Source organism: Solanum lycopersicum, chromosome 6, assembly GCF_036512215.1.
Source record: "Solanum lycopersicum chromosome 6, SLM_r2.1".
NCBI lineage: Eukaryota > Viridiplantae > Streptophyta > Magnoliopsida > Solanales > Solanaceae > Solanum > Solanum lycopersicum.
The window spans coordinates 49,525,216-49,548,054 of record NC_090805.1 but is presented as its reverse complement, the minus strand read 5'-3'; the positions used below and the strand labels follow the sequence as shown (position 1 = coordinate 49,548,054).

General features: G+C 30.2%; 3 protein-coding genes and 1 non-coding gene across 12 annotated transcripts; 1 reads left to right on the top strand and 3 right to left on the bottom strand.

The window, feature by feature from the left end:
• Positions 1 to 669: 669 nt before the first annotated feature.
• LOC101252404 (protein yippee-like At3g08990) lies at positions 670 to 1,841 on the top strand. The gene is made up of 4 exons (XM_004242030.5): positions 670 to 845; positions 926 to 1,193; positions 1,274 to 1,329; positions 1,430 to 1,841. Exons 2-4 carry the CDS (start codon positions 933 to 935, stop codon positions 1,659 to 1,661), a joined length of 549 nt encoding a protein of 182 aa, XP_004242078.1. The 5' UTR covers positions 670 to 845; positions 926 to 932; the 3' UTR covers positions 1,662 to 1,841.
• Positions 1,842 to 2,679: 838 nt separating this feature from the next.
• TRNAV-AAC (transfer RNA valine (anticodon AAC)) lies at positions 2,680 to 2,753 on the bottom strand. The gene has a single exon. It is a non-coding gene; the product is annotated as a tRNA-Val (tRNA).
• Positions 2,754 to 4,651: 1,898 nt separating this feature from the next.
• LOC543701 (auxin-regulated protein) lies at positions 4,652 to 8,336 on the bottom strand. Of its 3 annotated transcripts, XM_069298715.1 has the most exons (5): positions 8,211 to 8,336; positions 7,248 to 7,703; positions 7,087 to 7,156; positions 6,081 to 6,983; positions 4,652 to 5,047 (listed from the first exon to the last, which is right to left on the bottom strand). In XM_069298715.1, the coding sequence occupies exons 2-5, from the start codon at positions 7,450 to 7,452 to the stop codon at positions 4,924 to 4,926; spliced, it is 1,302 nt and encodes a 433-aa protein (XP_069154816.1). In that variant the 5' UTR covers positions 7,453 to 7,703; positions 8,211 to 8,336; the 3' UTR covers positions 4,652 to 4,923. The 3 variants fall into 3 exon arrangements, with proteins under 3 accessions (XP_069154816.1, XP_010322315.1, NP_001234635.1); XM_010324013.4 differs by lacking the exon at positions 8,211 to 8,336 and having other exon boundaries at positions 7,263 to 7,638; NM_001247706.1 differs by lacking the exon at positions 8,211 to 8,336 and having other exon boundaries at positions 4,673 to 5,047; positions 7,248 to 7,456.
• Positions 8,337 to 16,540: 8,204 nt separating this feature from the next.
• Positions 16,541 to 20,724, bottom strand: LOC101252695 (protein ALP1-like). Of its 7 annotated transcripts, none has more exons than XR_011221851.1 (6): positions 19,535 to 20,680; positions 19,195 to 19,420; positions 19,010 to 19,102; positions 17,939 to 18,322; positions 16,871 to 17,827; positions 16,541 to 16,793 (listed from the first exon to the last, which is right to left on the bottom strand). XR_011221851.1 is itself a non-coding variant. In XM_069299467.1 (5 exons), the coding sequence occupies exons 2-5, from the start codon at positions 19,204 to 19,206 to the stop codon at positions 16,639 to 16,641; spliced, it is 1,116 nt and encodes a 371-aa protein (XP_069155568.1). In that variant the 5' UTR covers positions 19,207 to 19,420; positions 19,535 to 20,686; the 3' UTR covers positions 16,541 to 16,638. The 7 variants fall into 7 exon arrangements, 4 of the variants coding, with proteins under 4 accessions (XP_069155568.1, XP_069155569.1, XP_010322370.2 ...); XR_011221850.1 differs by lacking the exon at positions 19,010 to 19,102 and having other exon boundaries at positions 19,535 to 19,688; positions 20,590 to 20,672; XM_069299467.1 differs by lacking the exon at positions 19,010 to 19,102 and having other exon boundaries at positions 17,263 to 17,827; positions 19,535 to 20,686.
• Positions 20,725 to 22,839: the final 2,115 nt, after the last annotated feature.

Genomic DNA, 22,839 nt, shown 5'->3' with positions numbered 1-22,839 from the left:
GAGGAGATGTATGTTTGAAAGGAACATGTAACGGCCCAACCTGTTAGTGATATTGTTCGCTTTGGGCCTAGGCTCTGCACGACTTTAAAACGCATCACTAGTTGATAGTGTCTGCTTACTAATATATTCAATGTTTCTCCAGTGTTTTGCCGATGTGAAACTTCTAATTTTAAGCTGGGATGTCACGCAAAACATGTCCTTTTTATAAATTTTCTAACACTTTACATTATTTTCATGAGTTACTTCATTAAATAATCCGTGAATTAATTAATAATTTTATGAATTAATGATAAGAAAAAAAAAAAAATTAATGAGAATGATAGAATAAAATTTATCTAAAAAATTATCAACCAGTCATTTGAATGTAAGGGAGCACTCTCTTTTAAGAACTAATGGAAGTATTTCTTAATATAATGACAATATTTTTCTCATATTGCATCAATAATGGAGAAAATAGTTTTGAAGGGTTAAAAAAATTATAATTTAGTAAAAGGGAAAAATAAAATAAAATCTATCCCTGATAAACGGTTATAAAAAATCAGAGCGATTTCAAAACAGAGCTTTTCTCAAGAATGAAGAATGAATATAAATTCAGTTTTGGGGATTTCTCTTCTGCTATAATTTTCTTTTTCTTGAATTCTCATTGATCATCAACTCTTTTCTCCCTAGTTAAAAGGTTAGAAAATTTTCAGAGAGATTTGAAAACAGAGCTCAAGAAGCCATTTCAAAACAGAGCTCTTCTCAACTAGTATTCAAGAATTGATATAATTTCAGTTTTGAGCAATTCTCCTTTTCACCCATTTTTCTTTTTCTTGGATTCTCATTGATCACCAACTCCATCTTTGGTGAGTAGTTTGTCTTTTCTTTCCATTGATTTTTCCAGCTTTTATATTTCTCTAACACTTTCTTCTTTATTCTGTAACAGGTCAAACATGGCTATTAGGATGGGACAGAATTTGCCTCAATCCAATCATGTCCCTTCTGATACTTACTTCTACTGTTGTGGTTGCGGAGCTCATGTCGTAATCATCTCTTACATTCCGGCTACACGGGTTATTTCTCAAATGTATCTATGCAGGTTTGGGGTTATAGAAGCAGTGAACGAGCCACAACATAGAGTAATACATGGCATGAACTTGACCGTAGCCGAGAGTTTCTGTTTCCAATGTAGAAACCTGCTAGGGTGGAAAATTGTAAGATACTAGTATTTATTAAAAGATCATTTCAGTTTCAAGACGGATTTGTTAAATTACTGAACTTGTGATTTCTCCAGCTTGCCGTCCTCCAACCGTCTACTGTTTATAGAGTAGGAGGATCCATCTTGAGGATGTAAGTTTCTAATTACGAAATTGCAGATTGAGACATCTGTATATGTATATCTATGGTATGACTTGTAAGGTGTTCATTCAAATAAAGTATTTTGTGGCAGGAACGCGGTTGTTAGCTGGAACAATGAAACATTGTTTGATTTTCTCTATGGAGGCAATAATGAACAGGCTCCTAATGATCAAGACGGAGGTGCAGTAGAAGAACAAGTTGGAAACGCTAATGAACAAAATGCTGATCTGGGTGGAAATGGAGGCGTTAATGAACAAGTTCCTAATGAAGCTGTAGATATCATTGAGGGACTGGGCAATATTGATCTAAATGCAAACATTTGAATCTCAACTATTGATGAAAATGCAGATATCCATAGCCCACTCATGCTGCACCTTATTACAATAGAGTTCATATTGTACGAGTATTAATTCATTCATAACTGTGTGATTTCTGTTTTTGGTTTTTCGATTTTCATTACATATTGATTTTGGAGAAAAGCAACTGACATTTGACATGCTTGAGCTCGAGTTTCCCTTCTCTATATGCTGCTAATTACTTCATCTTTTGACTATAATCTACTGCTTAAAAGTCACTGCAATTGTCTTTGTTTCAACAGTGTAGTTGCTTCACTAGTATGGAGATTTAAAAATGTTTGATTTTGAAAAATAGGCATAAAGCCCTTATAGTTGAGTAGGGTTTTATTTGATTAAATTGTGGATAATCTTATGTTTCTTGAGATATATGTATTTTTATGTGTGTGGATACATTTAAATCTGTTAAGATTCGTAATATTGCAAACTAGCGTGTGTATCAGAGTCATTAGCTCCTAAACTAGTAGATTTTTTTGTAAGTTACCCTATTTGTCAGTGTTTGGAGTATTTCAATAAGATTGTGGTCCAAAGAATATTATCTCAAAGTTTCCAAATAACAGAATTTTACACAAATATTTAAAAGAATTCTAGTATTTGAGAATTTGAATTTTTTATTAAAATATTTATCTGACAAGTATATGACCAAACAGTATTTGTCAAGTTTTTCCTCAAAACATTTTTGGGCTTCTGGCAATATCTATGGCCCAATAGATACTAAGAAAAGAGAAAAGACTCAAGTTTTGCACTGTCCCTATTTGATGGATTGTCATTAATTTTTCACATATACCCTTACTTCGTTCAATCGAGGAACAAAATGAGGGAAATGCTGGTCAAGATTTAGGCGCTAATGCTAATCAAGATGGAGGCACTCCAATGAATTGAATGAAGATGTAGACCAACTAACCATGAAAATGTAGACATTGATAGTTACTGCTACTGAACTTTAGTTTGTAGATGAATAATTTTTGAAAAATAAATAAATTACAAGTGGCTTCGCCCGGACTTGAACCGGAGACCTTCAGTGTGTTAGACTGACGTGATAACCAACTACACCACGAAACCTGAATGATACATATTTGTTCTAATCTTATACAAAATCGTTAAGCTTACATCGATATAAAATTATCATTTCAACTCAAAAAGTATGGTTTGGGATTTCAAATTTCTAATGGCTACACCATATCATTTTTCCATATAATAATATGGGAGGCCCTTTAGTATTTAGAGACTTAAGGTACGTGTGTTATTTATCTTAGTCATATAAGGTTTTACAATCAATTCAATATATTTTGGTTAACTGATTTAATGTATCATCACAAAGAAATAACCTGCAGCACACAAAGCATTCTACATTAGCAGAGATCAGTGAAAAAACTACACTTCAAGGAATGTGATTTGAACTTATTCTACCATAATACAAGGGTTATGAGTTGGGAACCAAAATAAGCCACAAAAATATAAAAATAACTAAAATAAGCCACTATTTTAGTAAGTAACTAAAATAAGCTTAGTGGAAGAAAAAGTTTCACTATATCCAATTTTTTAAACGTTTTCCGTTACTGCTATAACATTTATTTTTAATATATAACGGAACTTTTTCTTCTACTTTATAAAGTGGAACTTTTTATTCCACTTTATAAAGTGGAAGAAAATCTTCCACTTTATAAAAAGTTACCTCTTCATCTTCACCTTCACCTTCTCTCCTTTTTCTTTTCATGGCTTCCAAAAAAAAATCACTTTGAAAATGGTTGCATAAAAAATTCATTTAAAAAAATAAGTGTTAGACATAGCGATAATCATCTGCGTCAAAAGTAGGCGAGACATGAAAATTTGAGGATATCCCAACATTTTCCATCATTTCAAAGTGTGAGGACTAACCAAAATAATTATTTAGTCCATAACTTGGAGCAATATCCCTATCTTGCTGAGGTAAACCGCTACAAAATATACAATAATAAGAATAATAAATAATATAAATTAATAAATAATTGACAAAATCAACAAACAATAATTGAAATATAATAATTGAGCATTACCGATCACTATCATTGATAATTTTGTTTAAATCAAAATCATATCGGTCGGTAAGAGTATTTTGTAATGAGTCGTTTTAGTAAAATCAGTAGATTGAGTTATCGCAAATTCATCAATGCTATTATGATTTTCTAATTAGGGATGAACATCGACTAATAAAGGAGAACGTTGTTGACTAATCTTAGGCTCCTTCCTAACATAGATTTCAAGTATTGTTGACTTGATTTGATCTATATAGTAATTTGGAACCCTTAAAAAGTCGGTCAACGATTCGTCATTATATATAATTCACTTTCCAAAATTTACTTGTCCATGTGATAAAAATGAAGTAGGTATTTTTCGGCTATAATCAAATTATAATCGTACGGTTTATACCCATTCATTTATAAATTGATGAAATAAATTTATGATATCGGACATTTATTGGATATTTAGCATTGTGTTTGTGAAGATATTTTTTTTAGATGGAATTGAACAAATATAGAAGACTTTATGTTGTAGGTGCTATCGACTATGTATAAATGTCCTTAAATAGATTTTTCAGAATAAAATAATTAAAATACATAATGAAATATTTTATTCCGTTTTAATGACATATCAAATCAATATAATTTATATGACAACACTGAAAAAGCTTATTCAAGACGTGAAAAATATGTTTCTTATAAAGTGTAATAAAAAGTTTCACTTTATAATATGGAATAAAAAGTTCCACTTTATAAAGTGGAAGAAAAAATTCCACTTTAGAAAGTGTAAGAAAAAGTTCCATTATATATTAAAAATAAACGTTATGAAACTTAACAGAAAACGTTTAAATTTTTGTGGCTTATTTTGGTTTCCAACTCAAGGGTTATTGACTGCTTCCAACTTCCATGTTTCGAACTCATTGTTCCCAGATTTCCTCTTGATTTGGTGCAACAAACATATTAATCATGGCTCAATAGTATGTCGCACTCGCATATCATTTCTTTGATGCAAACACTTGATACAGATAATTTAGTTATTTTTACTGTCGAAATCCACACAAACAATAACTACAACTGAGATCATGATCAGGAGCAATTGTTTCCACAATTTTTCCTACCATTTCCCTAATCTACTGCTTAACCACTATCATCTACTCATCTTGCTACCATTTTGATAACATCTTGCTACCATTTTGATAACTAGCTAGTAATACTAGAAATAATAGCAAATGCTACTGCAGGGCATTAGACAAGTCACTGTCTCCTTCTTCTCGGGTCGATTGGTTCTTTTGCTTTCGCAGATAACATTTTGTTTTCCCTTCTTCTTGCTTCTCAGTCAGCTCCAATTTTGTACTCCTACAGACCGTTATCAAATAAAGAAAATGAATCAAGAATATTCAAATATCAATTATACTGTCATAACGGATGAAAACCTGTCAATTATGGAACCCCACATTTATATGAAAGCAAAACTACTCTGTAAAGTTTAAGATACCTTGGTATTGTAGGATTGGTAGATTTCAATCATGAAAGCAGGACGTCATATTTATATTAAGGATTGATTGAAGGGGAAGTCTAATAAATTGGTGAAAATATTATCTCTCCTTCCAGCTATTGAGTAAATTAATTGACGTGTTGTGGTGAATAAACTGATAAAAAGCTCTAGTTTTGCTTACGTAGAGGAGAGTAAGTACTCAATGGTCCCAGAAAGTACTGCAAGAACCTATCATTTTCTGTAAGAAAAACAATTGAACAGTTGGATCCTCACGTCAATTATACTGCAGATTGCAGATTAATTTACCAAGACAAGGAACCTTCATACACCTACCACTCCTTATAAAGCAATAATCAATACCAAGATAAGTTTTTCTACTTATGTCCCTGTTTTCTAGTCCTATAACCCGAACCATTTGCAACTCGCCCATTGCATGAACCTTGCCATTGGCAAGAAGTGTCATAGTCAGGATTTTAACTGATGAGATTCAAAATAAAATGGAATAAGCACCATAAAAAAAGTCTACGGGTCAACATCCACTATGTATATCTACATAAAAATAATTTGACTGTAAAAAAAATAGTTTATTTTTTTAACGACTGTACCCTAGTTCCGCCTCTATTGGCAAAGGTGACGCGAAGTAGTTTTTAAGCAAGTCCATCAAACAAATGGTATATTCATCATAACTCCAACTTGAATCATCCCCCGCCAGTCACCTAGGCCTTACCATAGGCGGAATGTTGACGTTACTCCACAAATACAATCCAAATCTAATATCCTTGTTACACTTACACTAAACTGTTTAAAGGTATGTTAGCTTAATGTTTGACTAGATACAAAACATCACAACAATTTAAGCTATAGAGTAAAAAATTCACCAGTAAAAGTACTCACCGTTCTACGTTGTATGAAGAAGACCTCTTTAGAGCTGGAAATTTCTCCTTCTTCTTCATCTCTATTAAACTCCCACTGAAGTATTCCTTATCTTCCAGCTTAATTCTCTCTTCACTTCCGTGATATTCCACAATTGGACTCTCTACATCCTTCACCGCTTGATTGGTACACCTGCCATGGGACAGACGGTTTTTATACTGTGAAATCAAGGAAAATCCATTTTCCTTCCCATAACCGGGTCCGCATTGCTTGAAGGACATTGAACCGCAATAGAGTAATTGCATCAAAACGGAAGCTGCTTTGCTCTTTCCGCTTGAATGAGTATTAGCCGTTGGATCTTCGCTGATTGTATCTGGCCGTAGGATTAATTTTCCGTCCGCCTTCATCAACGTTTCTAGCGTTTCAGAGCTTGAATCGGATAGTGGTGGTGAAATTTCACCTCTGTTCAGCTCCGTTGACTGGTTCGGACTATGTTCAACCTCGTCCGGTTCTTTACAGTCAGATTCAATAATCCGGTTTTCACTCAACTCTTCTTCTTCTTCAACGATTCGCATTCCTCCTCGCCGGCGTCGTCTGTCCTCTGTTTGAGTTGAAGCGTCGGCTCCAATTCTTCCGAGTATTTCGCCGGGTGATTCGGCCTTGTAAACTAGGTATTCGTGGAAATCGGAGGAACTCCAGGACTGATTCCGGCGCCTTGCCACTGCAGGAAACTCGCGATCTTCACTCAATTTCTGTTTTTCCGGCACCGTATTTCTAGAATTAGAACAAGCGATTTCATCGGGTTGTGAAGGCAATGCGCTATCGAGAAGCTCTGATCCTTTCAGAACATACTCTTGACCATGTGCTGGGTATATAAAATCGTTCTCTGTCAAATCGTGCCACACGAATCCATTCCTATAGCTTCTGAATTTCCCAAAAAAAAAGTAAGAAATTCATTTCAGCTCCCTATGGATAAACACAGCTACAGCAGAAATTAAAATAGAAAAATGGAAAGTAATCAATTTACCTTTTAGCAGACCAGGAGTACATAGAGGCCATCCCTTTTCCACGAAGACAATTCAAGCGGTTGATCACATCTGAATGAAATATAAAAAATCAAAACATATGAAATCATATTAACACACGCTTTTTTATATATCTGTTTCAACTATGGAAAATTGAACATACCTCTGAGATACAGACCATCACGGGAGGAAAGAGGCACTTCCATGAAATGAGGATGCTCAAGTTGGCCATTTCTGGAGAGATAGTAAACAACGGGTACTTTGCTGAGCTTATGGTTAGGAGGTTCAGTCCAAACTTTGGTCCGTTCAGGGCTTGTTTCTCTACCTTTCCATTTCTTGTGCATTTGGAGCTCCGTCGTCCTCGACATTGTTCTTCCCAACCGCTTAATTTGAGAAAGTTAGAAGAAATGGAACCTCGATATTTGAAATTTGAAAGCTTGGAATTCAGTGAAAATCATAATGAGTAAATGGCGGGGGTTCACGTTTATAAGGTGATGTGTGAGAGTCTAGCTGGAAGGAATAATGTGGACGGTGTATGGAAGGAGCAAGGGAGCAGAGTTTCAAAAATAGGATGCGCCATGACAATATCGCCAACGTGTTGACTTCACCTTTGACAAATCTAAGTTTTAAAAATTAAATTTACATATTTAAAAAAACTACTAATCATTTACCTTTCATAATTAAAAAGATATCACATAAATATTCAATATACTGAAATAATTTTTTTTTTATGAAGATAGTAACCCTTGCTTAAGCAAAGGAAAAACAAAGAGCTCAATAGGACAATAATAAATAATTATAATTAAAAAGATATCACATAAATTTTCAATATACTGAATAATTTTTTTTTTATGAAGATAGTAACCCTTGCTTAAGCAAAGGAAAAACAAAGAGCTCAATAGGACAACAATAAATAATTAGAAAATTTGATCAAAAATTTAAAAAGTTTATAATATTTTTTTTATTTTAAAATAAATTAATTTTTTAATAGGAAATTTGTTATTTTACCATTTTGACCAACAAAAATTTTCTGATTTTACTATGAATTATACATGTTAATAGTAATTCTAATATCATATTACTATAATATTACAAAATGTTTTTTTAAAAAAAAGTGGAGAATCACCTTGAATAATATTTGGTGCTTAAAGTGACTGATACCAATTCTTTCACATTTTAAAATCAATTATTTCACCATCGTACTATAACACATTTTTAACTATATAAATGTTGTTAGTCTTATTTTTTCTTCTCTTTTTTGGTTTCTTGAAGAATTTTGGCATTTTAAAAAGAGGGGGTTGATGTGAAAGAAAAAAGGTCAAACGTTCACACTTCACACAACGTAAGCTTTGGGAATAAAGTGAGAACCCGTCAAAGGGTGTTGAGTGTTGACTGGGAATTGTTTATTACCAATATACGACTTCCCTCGACATAACAAGAAATGTGGAGCCAGCCAATATTTTGGTTCCGTTTGTTTTCAAGCGTCCATAACGTACATATACTAGTCAATACAAAAATTGTATTTTTATACGAATAGAGTTGTAAATATTAAGTACGTTCAAATTAACTTTTATAAGTACATTCCAATTGATGATTGATATGATTATGTAATAGATGCTTGAAAAATTTACCGTTAAAAGTATTTAATTAAAAGTAAATGTTGTAATTTGTGGAATCAGAAATCAATGTACCTAAAATTATGAAACCAATCAGAGTGACTGTACTAATAAGATCTTGAGTAGATTGGTCAACCTTACAAGAAAAATCTAATATTTGACGTGTCCATATCTACGCTATTTATTGCTTCAACATTTATCTCCACACGTAAATTATATTTTTAAAATAGTATTTTTAGCGAAAATATCTTTTAATTATATTTTAAATTTAAATTATATTTTTAAAATATCATTTTTAATAGAAAACATCATTTAACTATACTCCAAATTTAAACTACATCCTTAAAATATTATTTTTAGCAGAAAACATTCTTTAAGTATTTGTAAGTGAACAACTTCCATCCTTTCGTTAGATATTTTCAAAAATTAAGGGATCTTACGAGAAAATGAATAGTTAAAGTGACTATCAACAAAAACTATTCTCGAAAATTTCATTACTTTCTACGAGAAGTACTTCAAAAATAAATCTTAGACACTGTTGCTCATGGAAACTAAAAATGATTGGAAGGTATGAGTACACATGATTTGCCTTTTTCGTGACGAAAAGAATTTGGAGATTAATTATTTTTATCTTTTTCTTAAACAATAAATGAATAGATTTTTGGGTCAATCTAATATTAAAGTGACCAAAATATTAATTATGTCTCGTATTTGAGTTTCATTCTACAGTATTAAAAGCGGAAGTCTCCAACAAATGTCGCTTCTAGCATATTCAATTGAGAAGAAACATAGTCAAACTAATAGTATTTTTAATTAAAATTACATGAAAAATGAATGGAAAAAAGGGTCAAATTAAAAGATTTGCATAATTCTTAACTCAATTACGAAAAAAGTTAAGAACAATATTATTGACATATTTAATAATAATAATTAGGAAGGGACAATTTAATTTTTTTTGGGATATATCGATTAGTCTTCTGATAAATTCAAGTAGAAGGATGAAAATTGTTTATTTTAAAATATTTAAAGGATGTTTCCTGCTAAAATTAATATTTTAAGAATGTAGATTAAGTTTGGAGTATAATCAAAAAATATTTTCAATTAAAATAATACTTTAAAAATATAATTTAAATTTAAAATATAGTTAAAAGATATTTTCGGCCAAAAACTCTATCCTCGTATATAAAACTTATTTGTTATTGTTATTTTGAGTGGTATTGATATAATGAACAGATATATTAGTCAAACATTCTCATTAGAAGAAAAAAAAAAGGATTATTGGAGTGTATGTGTGCGTGTGTTGGTCGACGCAATAGACCCAATTTCACGTGGGTTGTTGACCAACCTAATAAAAGCATTTACTACGACACAATTTTATATAACACCGGCAACGTGCCCAATAATATATATCTCTACTGCTCTTAAACTGACATTCTTTATCTTTTTTCCTGCCTGTTTTATAAACTTTTATTTGCGGTGTGCTACTTACTTTATGATCTAAATAATTCGAATTCGCATTAGGAAATTTTCTCTAAATCCTCAAATACATCCTGAAATAATTTGGGAGTTTTGAATTACTTTATGATCTAAATAATTTGAATTTGTATTAGAAAATTTCCTCTAACTCCTCGAATACATCCTGAAATTACTTGGAAGTTTGGAAATTCGCCGTATTAGACTTATAACATTAACCAACTTTAAGGACTGATGTCAAAAAAGGACAATTTTCATATATAGCAAATAAAAAATTCATATTTGTATGTTATAGCAAAGTTTACATAATTGCGATCCATAGCAAACATAAAACTGTATAATTCGCTATATATATACAATTGTATAATTTGCTGGTCTAAATTATATAATTCGCTGGTCTATTTCGCTGCAATTGTATAATTCGTTATCCTATTTTACTGCAATTGTATAAAATTAAAATGTATGTATATTGCATAATTATAAGTGTATAGCACGAAGATATATGTTTTTCTCTCGCTTTATACAAAAACAGAAACACAATATATACACTTCTGTTGTATAAAGCTAGAGAAAATTGTATTTCACTGCAATTGTATAATTCATTGACTTTTTCCTCTGCAATATTTGTATAAAATTTACATTTGTCTACAATTGAATTGAAGTAAAATGTTTATATATTGTATAATTAAGTGTATAACACGAAAATATATGTTTTTGCATGTGTATATACAATTTTCTCTCGCTTTATACAAGACAGAAACATAATTTATACACTTATGTGTATAAAGCGACAGAGGCGAGCAGAGGGAGAGAGGCGAGCGAGAATGGGAGAGTGGCGAGCGAGATTTTTGGGAGAGAGGCGCCTGACAAACTTTGACTAACGTTTGCTATGGAGCACAATTAAATCAAACCCTAGCTACTCCATTTATTTTAGGTTATTAGTTTGCTATTATATATAATTTTCCCGTAAAAAAAGCCATACTACGGTGCAAATAATCCCAATCTTTTATTGGGTCGAAGCTTCTTGGGCCGAGCGCAACTTAACAATGGTAGGTCCATATTGTTGCAATAACAAGTAGCAAGCTTTGGTATATCGTCCAAGAGTCAAGAACCAACTACTGCTAATGTTGTTAGTAGGAATTTTTACGTTTCTCTAAAATAAAAGAAAAACTTATGTAAATATCTAACCTATTTTGCTATATTTTCTGAAATTTCCAATCATTTGAAAAAAATTACAAAAATTCATATTCTTATCACTCTCCCTTCTATTTTTATTAAATATATCACTCTTACGTGATCTGTCCAAAACGCGATGCATTGAGAGAGGTATGTCTTGTATCGCAAAGATAATGTATGGGAGACGTATGTGTTTTGTATCAACGAAGGTAATGTATGAAAGATAATGTATTGAGACGGAATTTATCGGGACAAGTGTTTTTTGTATCAACAAAGGTAATGTATTCGGACGCGATGTATATGAAAAAGTTGTCTTGTATCAACAAACGTAATATATTGAGACATAATATATTCGGACCTTGAGTGATGTATTCAAAATTTAACTTTAAAGAATTTTTTATAATTTAAAAAAAAGTTGGGATAAAAATATAATTATCTCTTAACACTATAAAATTTGCGTAATATATATTTATATATAAAATCAAATATATAACTTTTTTAGTGTTGTAGCCCAAAAAAATGAAAAAGGGAGTACAGTGACAATATAAAGATAGTCGCATATAAAATTAATTAATTAATAATGATCAGATGAGAAGGTGACAAAATGTGGGTGATGTTTTGTATAAGACACGTTGCAACTATTCCTTTCTCACACTTTGTGCCATCCAAATTCAATGGCATTTGCTAAGATAACATTTACTCGCATTTTCAAATTGAGTATTGTCTACCATGATTAGACACCGAGCCAAATCAATGGCGAGTTTTATTAGTTTAACTGAATATCGTATTTTATTTAAATAATATATATATATATATATATATATATACGCGATAAAAATAGGAATAATGATAGAAATATATTTTTTATTTACTTATTATCAGTATTCTCAATAAGTTTTCACAAATCTTTAAAATTTCTTATTTTTCTCTTAAGTCAAAAATATCATTAATACATTTGATTCTTTATTAATATATCCGATCTTTCTTTTAATGTACTGGAGCATGTATTCGACTTTCTTTTTAATGTATAAGTGCTTGAATTTTGGCTATTAATGTATATGGACCCTCCATTAATGTATCTGCTCCTGTTTTTATTGTATCACCGCATGTATTCGACTCTCTTTGTCATGTATCAACACTTTGATTTTCTTGGCTATTAATATATTCGGACCTTCCATTAATATATTCGTTTCATAAATTTCTGTAATTATAAACTTTTAAGGGATAGGTTGTAGTTTTATCTTAAAAGTAAGTGATTTATATAATTTTCCCATAAAAATTTAGTTATTTTGAATTTTTCTAGCTTGAAATCATAGGCTTTATCTTTGATTAAAAAACAACTCTTTATTTTTCCTCAATGCTATCATATAGATTTCTTATACAATCACAAATAATTTTTATCTCGTAAAATTAGATTTTGTAGTTGAGTTCATTTTTAACGATGATATTAGAATCGTCATTATTTTCCTCAATGTTGCCCCTTGGTAAAATTATATAAAAATGTATATGTTGGCCCATCCCAGTTTATTAAAGTGCAATCAGAAATGTCCAAATGGTTTTAGCTAATTTGCAATTAAGGTTTGTCGTCTGAGTTTTTTAAGTGCACGTCTGTATATATCCACAGAAATTGATTAATTGAATGATAAGATAAGATAGGGTATATTATATTACATAGTATGATATGAAGCAACTTAGACCATAATAAGTAGGTGGTTTAATTTGTGGCCAAAATTAATCATTTGAAATGACGAATATTCATGTGCTCGTCACTTTCATTAAATAATTAAAAGCATGCAAAAACTTTAATCAACAATTCATCGTTGTTATATATGAAGTGATAACCCTTTAATTTGGAGTTAGTGAAGATATGTCAGTACTAAACTTTAATTAATCCAAAAATGGATAATTAAGAACCTTAATAAGGTGACTTAAACGGTAAAACCTCATATTTAAATCATAAGTTTAATTTCTTTTAATCATCTCACTGTAAACGAAAACCATTGATCTGTATATAATATTCAAATTTGAAATATCATTATGGCGAAAGAGAAATATCTTTAATTTCGAAAAAAATTCACAATCTATTTTGATTTATTTATTTATTTAAAAAAAATATTTTTTAGGCTTCGAATTCAAGGTCAATAACGAGTTAGTAACAATTAACAGCCACAAGCTAGTTTATTACCTCTGGTTATAAATTTTTTTTTAAAAAATGACAAAATTCTTATTATACTAGTTTTAAAAATGGTCCAAACTGTTTGACGTCACACAGACTTTTTTTTCTTGTAAATTCTAACACTAAAATATATATTATCTTCTAGATTCGTAAAGTTAATGGCCTTTGCTTTCACAATCTGATAAGTCTACTTTTAGCAAATTTTAAAAATGAAAATAATTTATTTAGCTTGGACCCTCCACATTTTTTAATTTAAGAAAATAAATAAAGGTAAGTAGCCTGAGCGTTGTGAAAATTATATATGAAGAGGCTGCATTAAAAATGCCGACCAAAAAAACAAGTTAAAGTGGCCAACATACATTAATCTCTCATGGCACCTTTATAGCTATCAACCACTATTAGTATCAACAATACTTACTAATATTAGTAATATTTGGAATAATCATGCAAGAATTATTTTATGCGGTGTTTTGTTTGATATATTAAAATAACGTGTATTATTATATAATTTCTTTTTTTTAAAAAAATATTTATTTATAAATATAATGAAAAAAAAATATTTTTTGAAGGCGTGTAAATGTATTATAGTTATACTAATGTATGCATTATTAATGTTATAAACTTTCATGTGTATCAATTAAACATAACATAATATCAACTATCAAATAGAATATATCATTAAATCTAAATTAAAAGAGTGAATCAAATAAAATACTAATGATACACTAGTCAATATATATATGATATTTTTTTTTGTAATGCACTCTATTAAGTGATTTATGAATAAATTATAGATAGTGTATATTTATTGTGGGACTCATTAATTAATTGGTATAGTTTTAATGAACCTGAAATATGATTTGTAATGAGTAGTTAAATTTTTTTTTTCCTTTGATGATATGTTAAAGTAGATAAGTAAAAATTATTTTATTTATTTTAATTTATGTGACACATCATATTTTGACAAAGAATTTTAGAAAGGAAAAAAACTTTTTTAATTTTTTTAATCTAAAACAAGCATTAAAAAGAAGGAAAATATTAAGTTTTATGTGTCGGTAAAAATTCTTATACAGTACGCTATTTTAACTTTACTTCCAGGAGTTCCAGCAAAAATGGAAGAAAAAAAATGCAGAAGAAAACACATTAACCAAATTTTGTTACGTCCTAATAGAAAGCACATTAACCATTAATCAGCAATCATTAAAAACTAATTGAAGTACACCCCCATTAACCTATGAATTAATTAGGAACTTCCTCTGGTAGCCTTGACAAGATATTTCACTAATCAGGATATTTTAAAATTATAATTCTGAGACTAAAATCAGAACTATTACTCGCATAACTTTTTCATCTTCTAATAACTTATTCAGATTATTAAATTTTGAATTTAATATTTATTTTTTAATTAACACCTTTAACGAAACATGACATAAGTTTAATCTCAAAATTTAAATCAAAATAATTTACCTAATCCCTCGAATCAAACGGCTTCTAAAAATAAAAACCCTTGTTAAATTAAAAAAAAAAACAATAATATTTTTAGAGGTAATTGTAATTCGTAGTACCTCATATTGATTGAGATGGAGGTGGCCCTTTGAAAGAAAACATTCATACATTATAATGCCCCTTATGATAAACTTGTGAAAAAGATGGAAAAGATAAAACATTAAGTGGACTCACCACAAAATAGTGACATCCACGTCATCAATCAATAAATATATGTATATAGGGGCCGTTTGGTTGCAGGTATTAGTTACGCAGATATTAGTAATGCAGGTATTAGTTATGCAGGTATTAGTTATGCAGGATTTAGTTATGCGGGATTTAATTATGCAGTGTTTAATTATACAGAGTTTAATAATTTTTTTGGCTGATGTTTGTTATATTAAAAATTAATAAACATTATATACTTGTTAAAAAATAATTTATTTGTATTGTTATATCTTAGAGCTTTCTTACCATTGTATTTTGATTTGTTTTTTGCATTTTGCTTAGGCAAAGTTTTAGACGGAAACTTGAATGCCACATTTTTCAACTTCCTCATATAGTTGAACCAATATATGACATGTGTTAATACGGGATCAATATTGTAATAGTTGAAAGTTATTGATATGCTAGTATATATAATTACGTGTACACATAACAAAAATAGATACATATAAGTTAACATTGAGCAACACCGCGTACTAATGTTACATATTATATTTGGAGCCTTCACTTCAGTCTGTTCTATCATGCAATAGGCCACTAGAAAGAAAGATATATAACTTTTTTTGTAACAGCAATTGAGTAGCAAGAGTAAGCTAGTGAGAATTGACAAGTTTCACCACTCACCTATTTATGAATCAACTACCATATCTGAAAACCAATTATCCCGAAGGTTTATTAGTTGTGTAAAGTTACCATCTGACATACAGCATGAGAATAGCTTTGTTTATTTGGTGTATTTAGCATTTGCTAATGAAGAACCTTTGTTAGTTTCTCATCCTGTGACCACACGCCATTGGTTTTGTGAAAGATCAGCATACTGCCATATCTTCAAGCTCATATTGCATAGCAAGTCTTTCAACAGTATTTCTACTTATTACTTCTTTCTGGTGCAGTTCCCTTAGGACTACTGATGCAAGCTCCTTGTAATCTTCATGGATGATGCCTTCGACTAGAATGGTATATGTTATCTCATTAGGCATATAACCTTTGCTGATCATGTCCTTTGGCTTAATCTGTATATTTATTTCATCAGTTGCTCAAAGTCCAACTTCAAATTCCATAACAGGATTACAATTCAATTAGTTGCTCTTTTAAATGTTAATATGTTACTTTCACAAAATGTCAATCAAAAGGATTTAAATCCTTGTCTTTGCCACAATTACTATATTGTGTCTGTTACTTTCAACCTGGTAGTGCTTTTTTAATAATGTGATATTCTTTATTTTAGAGCACCTCAACTACGTGACTATACAGATTAAGCCAAAGGAGACAACATTCATCAGGAAAGAATTCACTCACACACAATTCACAGTTAAAATATACACCTTCATTTAAAGTGAATGAAACTTAGCATAATTCATTGTTTAATTACAAAAGTTAACCCATACAACAAAGACATACAATTACATTTTCCCCCAAAAGAAGTCCCCTATTTTTGTAACATTATCCTTCAATGACAAACACATAAACAGCAGCCTCAACAACACTTGACAAAATAGCATCTGAGTACTTTGTACTTCTGACTGGATCTTTGTGATTACCCCAACTGTTGAATAGTCTGCGAGAAAAGAAAAGTTCAATATAGTCTCAGAGAAGAAGAAAATAAAAACATCTTGTAGAAGATGATGAACTTACCGTTTGGATCAACTGCTTGAGCAATCTGAAGATCATTTTAGTTGGCTACTTACAAAAGCACTAATATTGAACATAATCATGTATTTGTTATACAAAAACAACCTACTTTAAGCCCACAGCATTCACATATATGCACATTTGTGGACATTCTACTAGGTAACAAAAGATCCCATTATGGTTAGACCTTACAAAATATCTACACAAAAACCATTCAGTGAATTAAAGCTTATCATTAATAATCATCCATATCATACTGTGACGTTCAATTTCGATGATGCTTAAGAAGAATTCCATTCTCTTTATATCTTGAGTAATTCCCATTGTTGCCTTAACTCGTTCATCTGAGTTGTATATTTCATATGCAGGGGATCCAATAATAGAAAATATCTTACCACGAATTTCAGATAGATCACGCTCTCCTAGCTTGTCAATTAAAGAAGCCATTCTCTTATCATGGCTTTCAGTGAATTGTTTCATCACCTCCATCAAACCTTTAAGAACAGTCTCATTATCATCTTCAACTGTTTTTCTTTTTTTGCATCTACCTTTTTCGTTGACTTTAGAAGATGATGCTTTAAAACAGTTGCCCTTTTTCTGAGATTGATGGGTTTCACCTTTTGTAGCGGTGAATGAACTTTTTGCTGCTCCAGTTGATTCATTAGGTTCAGCTTGAGCAGTAAATGGACTTTGTGTTGCTCCAGTTGATACGTTAGGTTCCTCTTGAGCAGCTTGATTTTCTCTTGTGCCTGAAGCATCATCTATGTCGACAACATCAATAGGAAATCCCACAGACATGCCATTAGTAATTTCTTGAGATTCAATTCTTTCTATTTCTTCAACAGCATCTTCTGGACCTTCTGCAAACTCTCCAGTAGCTCTATCCTTGCCAAATATCTCTTCCCAGTCAGCAAATAATGGCCATTTTTTTAAGTTCATTGATTTGGCATTTGGATCAACCTAGAAAAATAAAGAAAGTAACTGTCAATATTCCAAAGACAGAGATCCATAACCAAGAGAAAATACAAGTAAGTAGAAATTGCGTAATGATTTCAAATAAATATAAATCACCTTTATCAAGTCATCCCAAGCTTTTGGATAATCAACTAAGATACTTCCGTCACTATATTGAAATCCTAAACCACTTCGACTCTTTAGCAACGATATGGTTGCATAACTCTTTTTCCATGCTCTTATTTTAGAATCAACATGTGGTAGAGATTTCAATCCACAACTAGGATGACGAGCATTCATGTAGTGTTCCAATTCCATTAAATATCCATGTCTAAAGGTTTCATTATCTCCTCTCCAACCATTAACACACAATTCTTTTAATCCATCTATAAGAGTAAGTTCCTCTACTGGAGTCCATATCCTTCGACATGAAGGTGTTGATTTTCTTGCCCTCTTTCTGGACGTGTTGGATGTTGCAGCAGGAAAACTAGTCATTTCAATCTGTAAAATTATAAATGAAATCACAAGTAATACTAAGTTACAACTTACAAGTAAATTATCACAATCATAATCAAATTAATTGTAATACAACTTTATTGGTCTAAGAAAAAGATAATGTGAAGAGATAAAGAGAATTTCACTGCTTATATTATAAAATAATAGATATACATTGAGATTCACTGTTTGTTTGTACAAATAACAATGTGAGACATACAAAAGATTGACCATTCGTTTTCACAAAATAATAGACGGTATTACATTTTACAGTGAATGGAAAATCAAAAGCAAAAGTGCATAAGCACACCAAAAGTTAACACATAGTTTAAAATTATAAAGATTGATTTCCCAATCGTTCATTCCACATAGACTGAGCTAGTTCATCCCTCCAAGTGGTCCACTCATCAGATGTTTCAATTGTATTAATATTTTCATGTTCATGTTGATTCTCCATGTGGAAATCCATTTCCACATCTAAGGGGTCAGCTTCCATCTCTCTTCGAATGAAATTGTGTATCAAACAACATGCACTAATAATTCTATTGTGAACCTTAACTGAGTACCACGAAGGACTTCTAAGAATTCCCCAACGTCCTTTTAATAGTCCAAATGTTCTTTCAATAACATTACGTGCCCTAGCATGCTTCATATTAAAGAGCTTTTCTCGACATCGAGGTGATGGATTGTCACCTTGCCAATCCTTTAGCCAATATCTATATCCTCGATAGGGAGACAGAAAACCATTTCCATTTGTATATCCTCCGTCGCACAAATAGTAATTGCCTAAAAACATAAATAATAATATAATTACTTTAAATATTATTCTATTTTGATGTAGTAGAAATAAACAAGGGTCTGCCTATTATTTAGCATACCATGAGGTACATTCAACCCATTTCTTCGTACAACAGCATCTCGCAATACACGACCATCAGCGGCTGATCCCTCCCAACCAGGTAATACATAAATAAAGTTGAGATTTCTATCACAAACCCCCAAGACATTAGTTGCTATATCTCCTTTTCGTGTTCTGTATCTTGGTTTATATATTGCTTCAACTCTAATGGAAATGTAAGAACCATCCAATGCACCAAGACAACCCTATAAGATAAATTCAAATCTAAATACTAAATGACTATTAAAAATAAAAATACTTTCACCATAATATTTCAAGTTTATTGTAGTAAATCAAATGTTAGATTGAAATTTACCTACCTTAAACCATTTCCATCGATCATCACTATCATCTTCGAGCACCGGATTAGGTTTAACAAGTAACACTGGAGTTAGTTTAAGAATAACTCTTACACATTCATTGAAGGCTCGACTTACACTCCACCCCGATCTAATATAATCAACTTTGATAGACCTGTTCTTTTCATGATGAGCCAAAATATTTAAAAACATTGCTAACTTTTCAGTACTCGACATATTTTTACTGTCAGTCAAACCTCCAATATTCTTGGCTAAGGAGGCTAATATGTGAAAGGTGTTTCTATCCATCCTAAGCTTGTCAATACATACAATATCATTGTCACGAAGGAGAACATTCAGATGAGACAAGATTTTTGGAATTCTAGCACTCATACAATATCGAATGCCCCGCCTATTTGTAGATTGTTTTCTTAATAACATGCTGTAAATAGTCATAAAAAAGCAGATAAGGACAATATAGGAATGCACCACAATCTCCTCGAGAATCATAAAGGATTCAACATTGCACAATTGCTGAGAATCCATTTATACCTATTTTCCAATTAAAAATGACAACATCATGATCAAATTGAATCCCGAAAGAAAAAAGAGTATCAATCATGTTACTTAATTAAGTATTGCAGACACATTTTGTATAATAGGAAGGTAATAGATGGTTTTATACTAAAATGTTCAATTTTATTGAAAAGAAAATGAAAAGTAACATGAAAAACAGGGTAAAATATTTATTTTTGTTTGGCTTCTAAAGCTAGAATGCTAATACTATTTTGTCAAACTGCAAATCCATGTTTGTCTTTTGCAATTTTAGAAGCTAAAGCAACTAAACTTAATGAACCCATTTGTTCATAAATCACAAATTTTGAACAAATAAAACAAAACCCACATCAAATTTAGGTGTACTCAAACATCAACTTAACTAGAAAATACTGAGAAGATCTACAATTTCGTTCATCTCATCGGATTAACAAGAGGAAAAACACAAAAGAGAAAATTAGAGGAGAAGAAGAAGAAGAAATAAAAAAATCAGCCAAAATTTGAGTTTGAGAACTTCTAACCTCAAAGAAAGAACATCAGATTGAAAGTTTTTCAATCTACTTGCCTGGAAGATGAAGAACCATTCTCTAGATTTACAGATGGATAAAGGATGGGAATGTTTATCTAAAAGCCTGTGGTGTATATTGATTGAGAGTGAAGGGTAAAATTGTCAATACATATTTTTATTCAGGTATTAGTTATTCAGGTATAACTTATTCCATCTTTTACCCTGCATAAAACAATACATAGATTGACTCATAACTTAAACATGTATTAGTTATGTGATTTTCTAATTTTATAACCAAACATAGTATTGTGTGTGTTGAATTTTATACTTTAACAAAAATATGCTACCAAACACGGTAAAGCTTATGCAATATTTAATACTTGAATAACTCAATCCTTATCCAGTAACCAAACGATCCCATAGTGTTTGAGTTGATACATATAACTTAAATTGGTCCATTAAAAGTCTGTTTGGATGAGCTTAACAATCTTTAAAAAGTACTTTTGAATGTGTTGAAATTTATTTTTAAAATAAGTAGTTATATGTTTGGATAAAAGTGCTTCAGTTAAAAAAAATTATTGATGTGTTAAATTTGACAAATAAGTGCTGGTAAATTTTTTTTTGACAAAATGTCCGAAATACCCTTAAAACTGTTAACATGATAAAAAGTTAATTAATTCAAGATTTTTATACTTAAAAAATTTAAAACAAAGCTAATTTATATTTTACATCTATAAGTAATATTTCCTATCATTTACATATTTCTTTATCATCACAAATTTTTTATAATTATAATTATAACAATAACAATAATAATAATAATAAAAAATAAAATAAAAATAAAATAATGATAATAATAAAATTAAAAAACAATAAAAATAAAAATAAAAATAATAATAATAATAATAATAAATAGTAATAATAATAATAATAATAATAATAATAATAATAATAAAAGAATTAAGAGTAAAAAGGTAATATACTTAGTTAACATAAAATGACTTTTAAATTGTAATAAAAAATCACCACTCACCTAGCTTTTAGCTTTTGACTTAAAATAAGTCAGTTAACAATTGTCAAACACTTTAATAAAATAAAAAATTGACTTTTAAATCAGTTTAACCAACTTTTAAGTCAGACTCTGAGTTTTTTTAATATAATTGGAATTTTATTTTTGACAGATATGCTCTATATAGTTATAAAAATAAAAAGAAAGTTATATTAGACAATCAAATAATTATTAAAACAAAAGATAAATGAACTAAAATTTGGTAATACGTTGGTGGATTAGGTTATCGTTACTTATTTAATCCAAAATATATTTTAACTTAAATAACGTTTGAATAATTTAATGATCTGTCTATTTAATGTACCCTACGACCTACGTCTCTAATGACCTTGAGAGTAGAGTCTTAAATTTTTTGAGGCATGAGCAAAATTTGTCCATTAGTCAAGTGGAATCAAAGTTATTTTTTGTAAAGTATCCATAAATGATGGTAAATCTAATTTTAAATACTAAATAATTTACATATCGTTGTTAGTTGATTTGTCTAATATGTGTAACGTAACCGTGTTTGGTTTTCGTATAACAAGTATATTATATTAAATAATTAAAGGTTGCAACTAAGTCCACAAGTAAAGAAATTTTGACGCGTAGAAAGATGAAAATGACTTTGCATTATTTATCTCTATTATATAGTGTTCTAATTACTGTTAGGACAAGATAAATGTTGTTACATTTCAAAAGAATTTGCCCAATATTTTGGAGTCTACCCACTAATCCAGGCTTCATCTACTACTTATAAGTTATAAACTCTTTTTTTTTTGGCAAAGATATATATCAAAAGGGTTATTTCCACTTTAACCTCTATTAATTTGTGATGATTAGTAATTTTGTTCCATTAGTTATAAGTCCGATTATTTATTAAAAAAAATAGAAATAAAAAACATTTCATTTATAAGGTAAATTATGCAATTAAATGACCAGATGGAATTTATGCATCAATGGAACAAAATATGGAACATATAGAAACGAAGGAAAAGACTAACTTTTGAATATATCTAGGATATTAAACTCTCCTCTATGTTTTTAAAATAAATTAAAACCAAAAAGAAAACAGTCATCCGGCCTCATATTTTTTATTTTTATTCTACTTAAAATTAGAGGCAGGTTAAAGAGAAATGGGTTCAACCCCTCATCAACCAGATAAATTCAGGTAATTAACCATCTAACTAACTGAATTATTAAGATTCTCCTCAACCT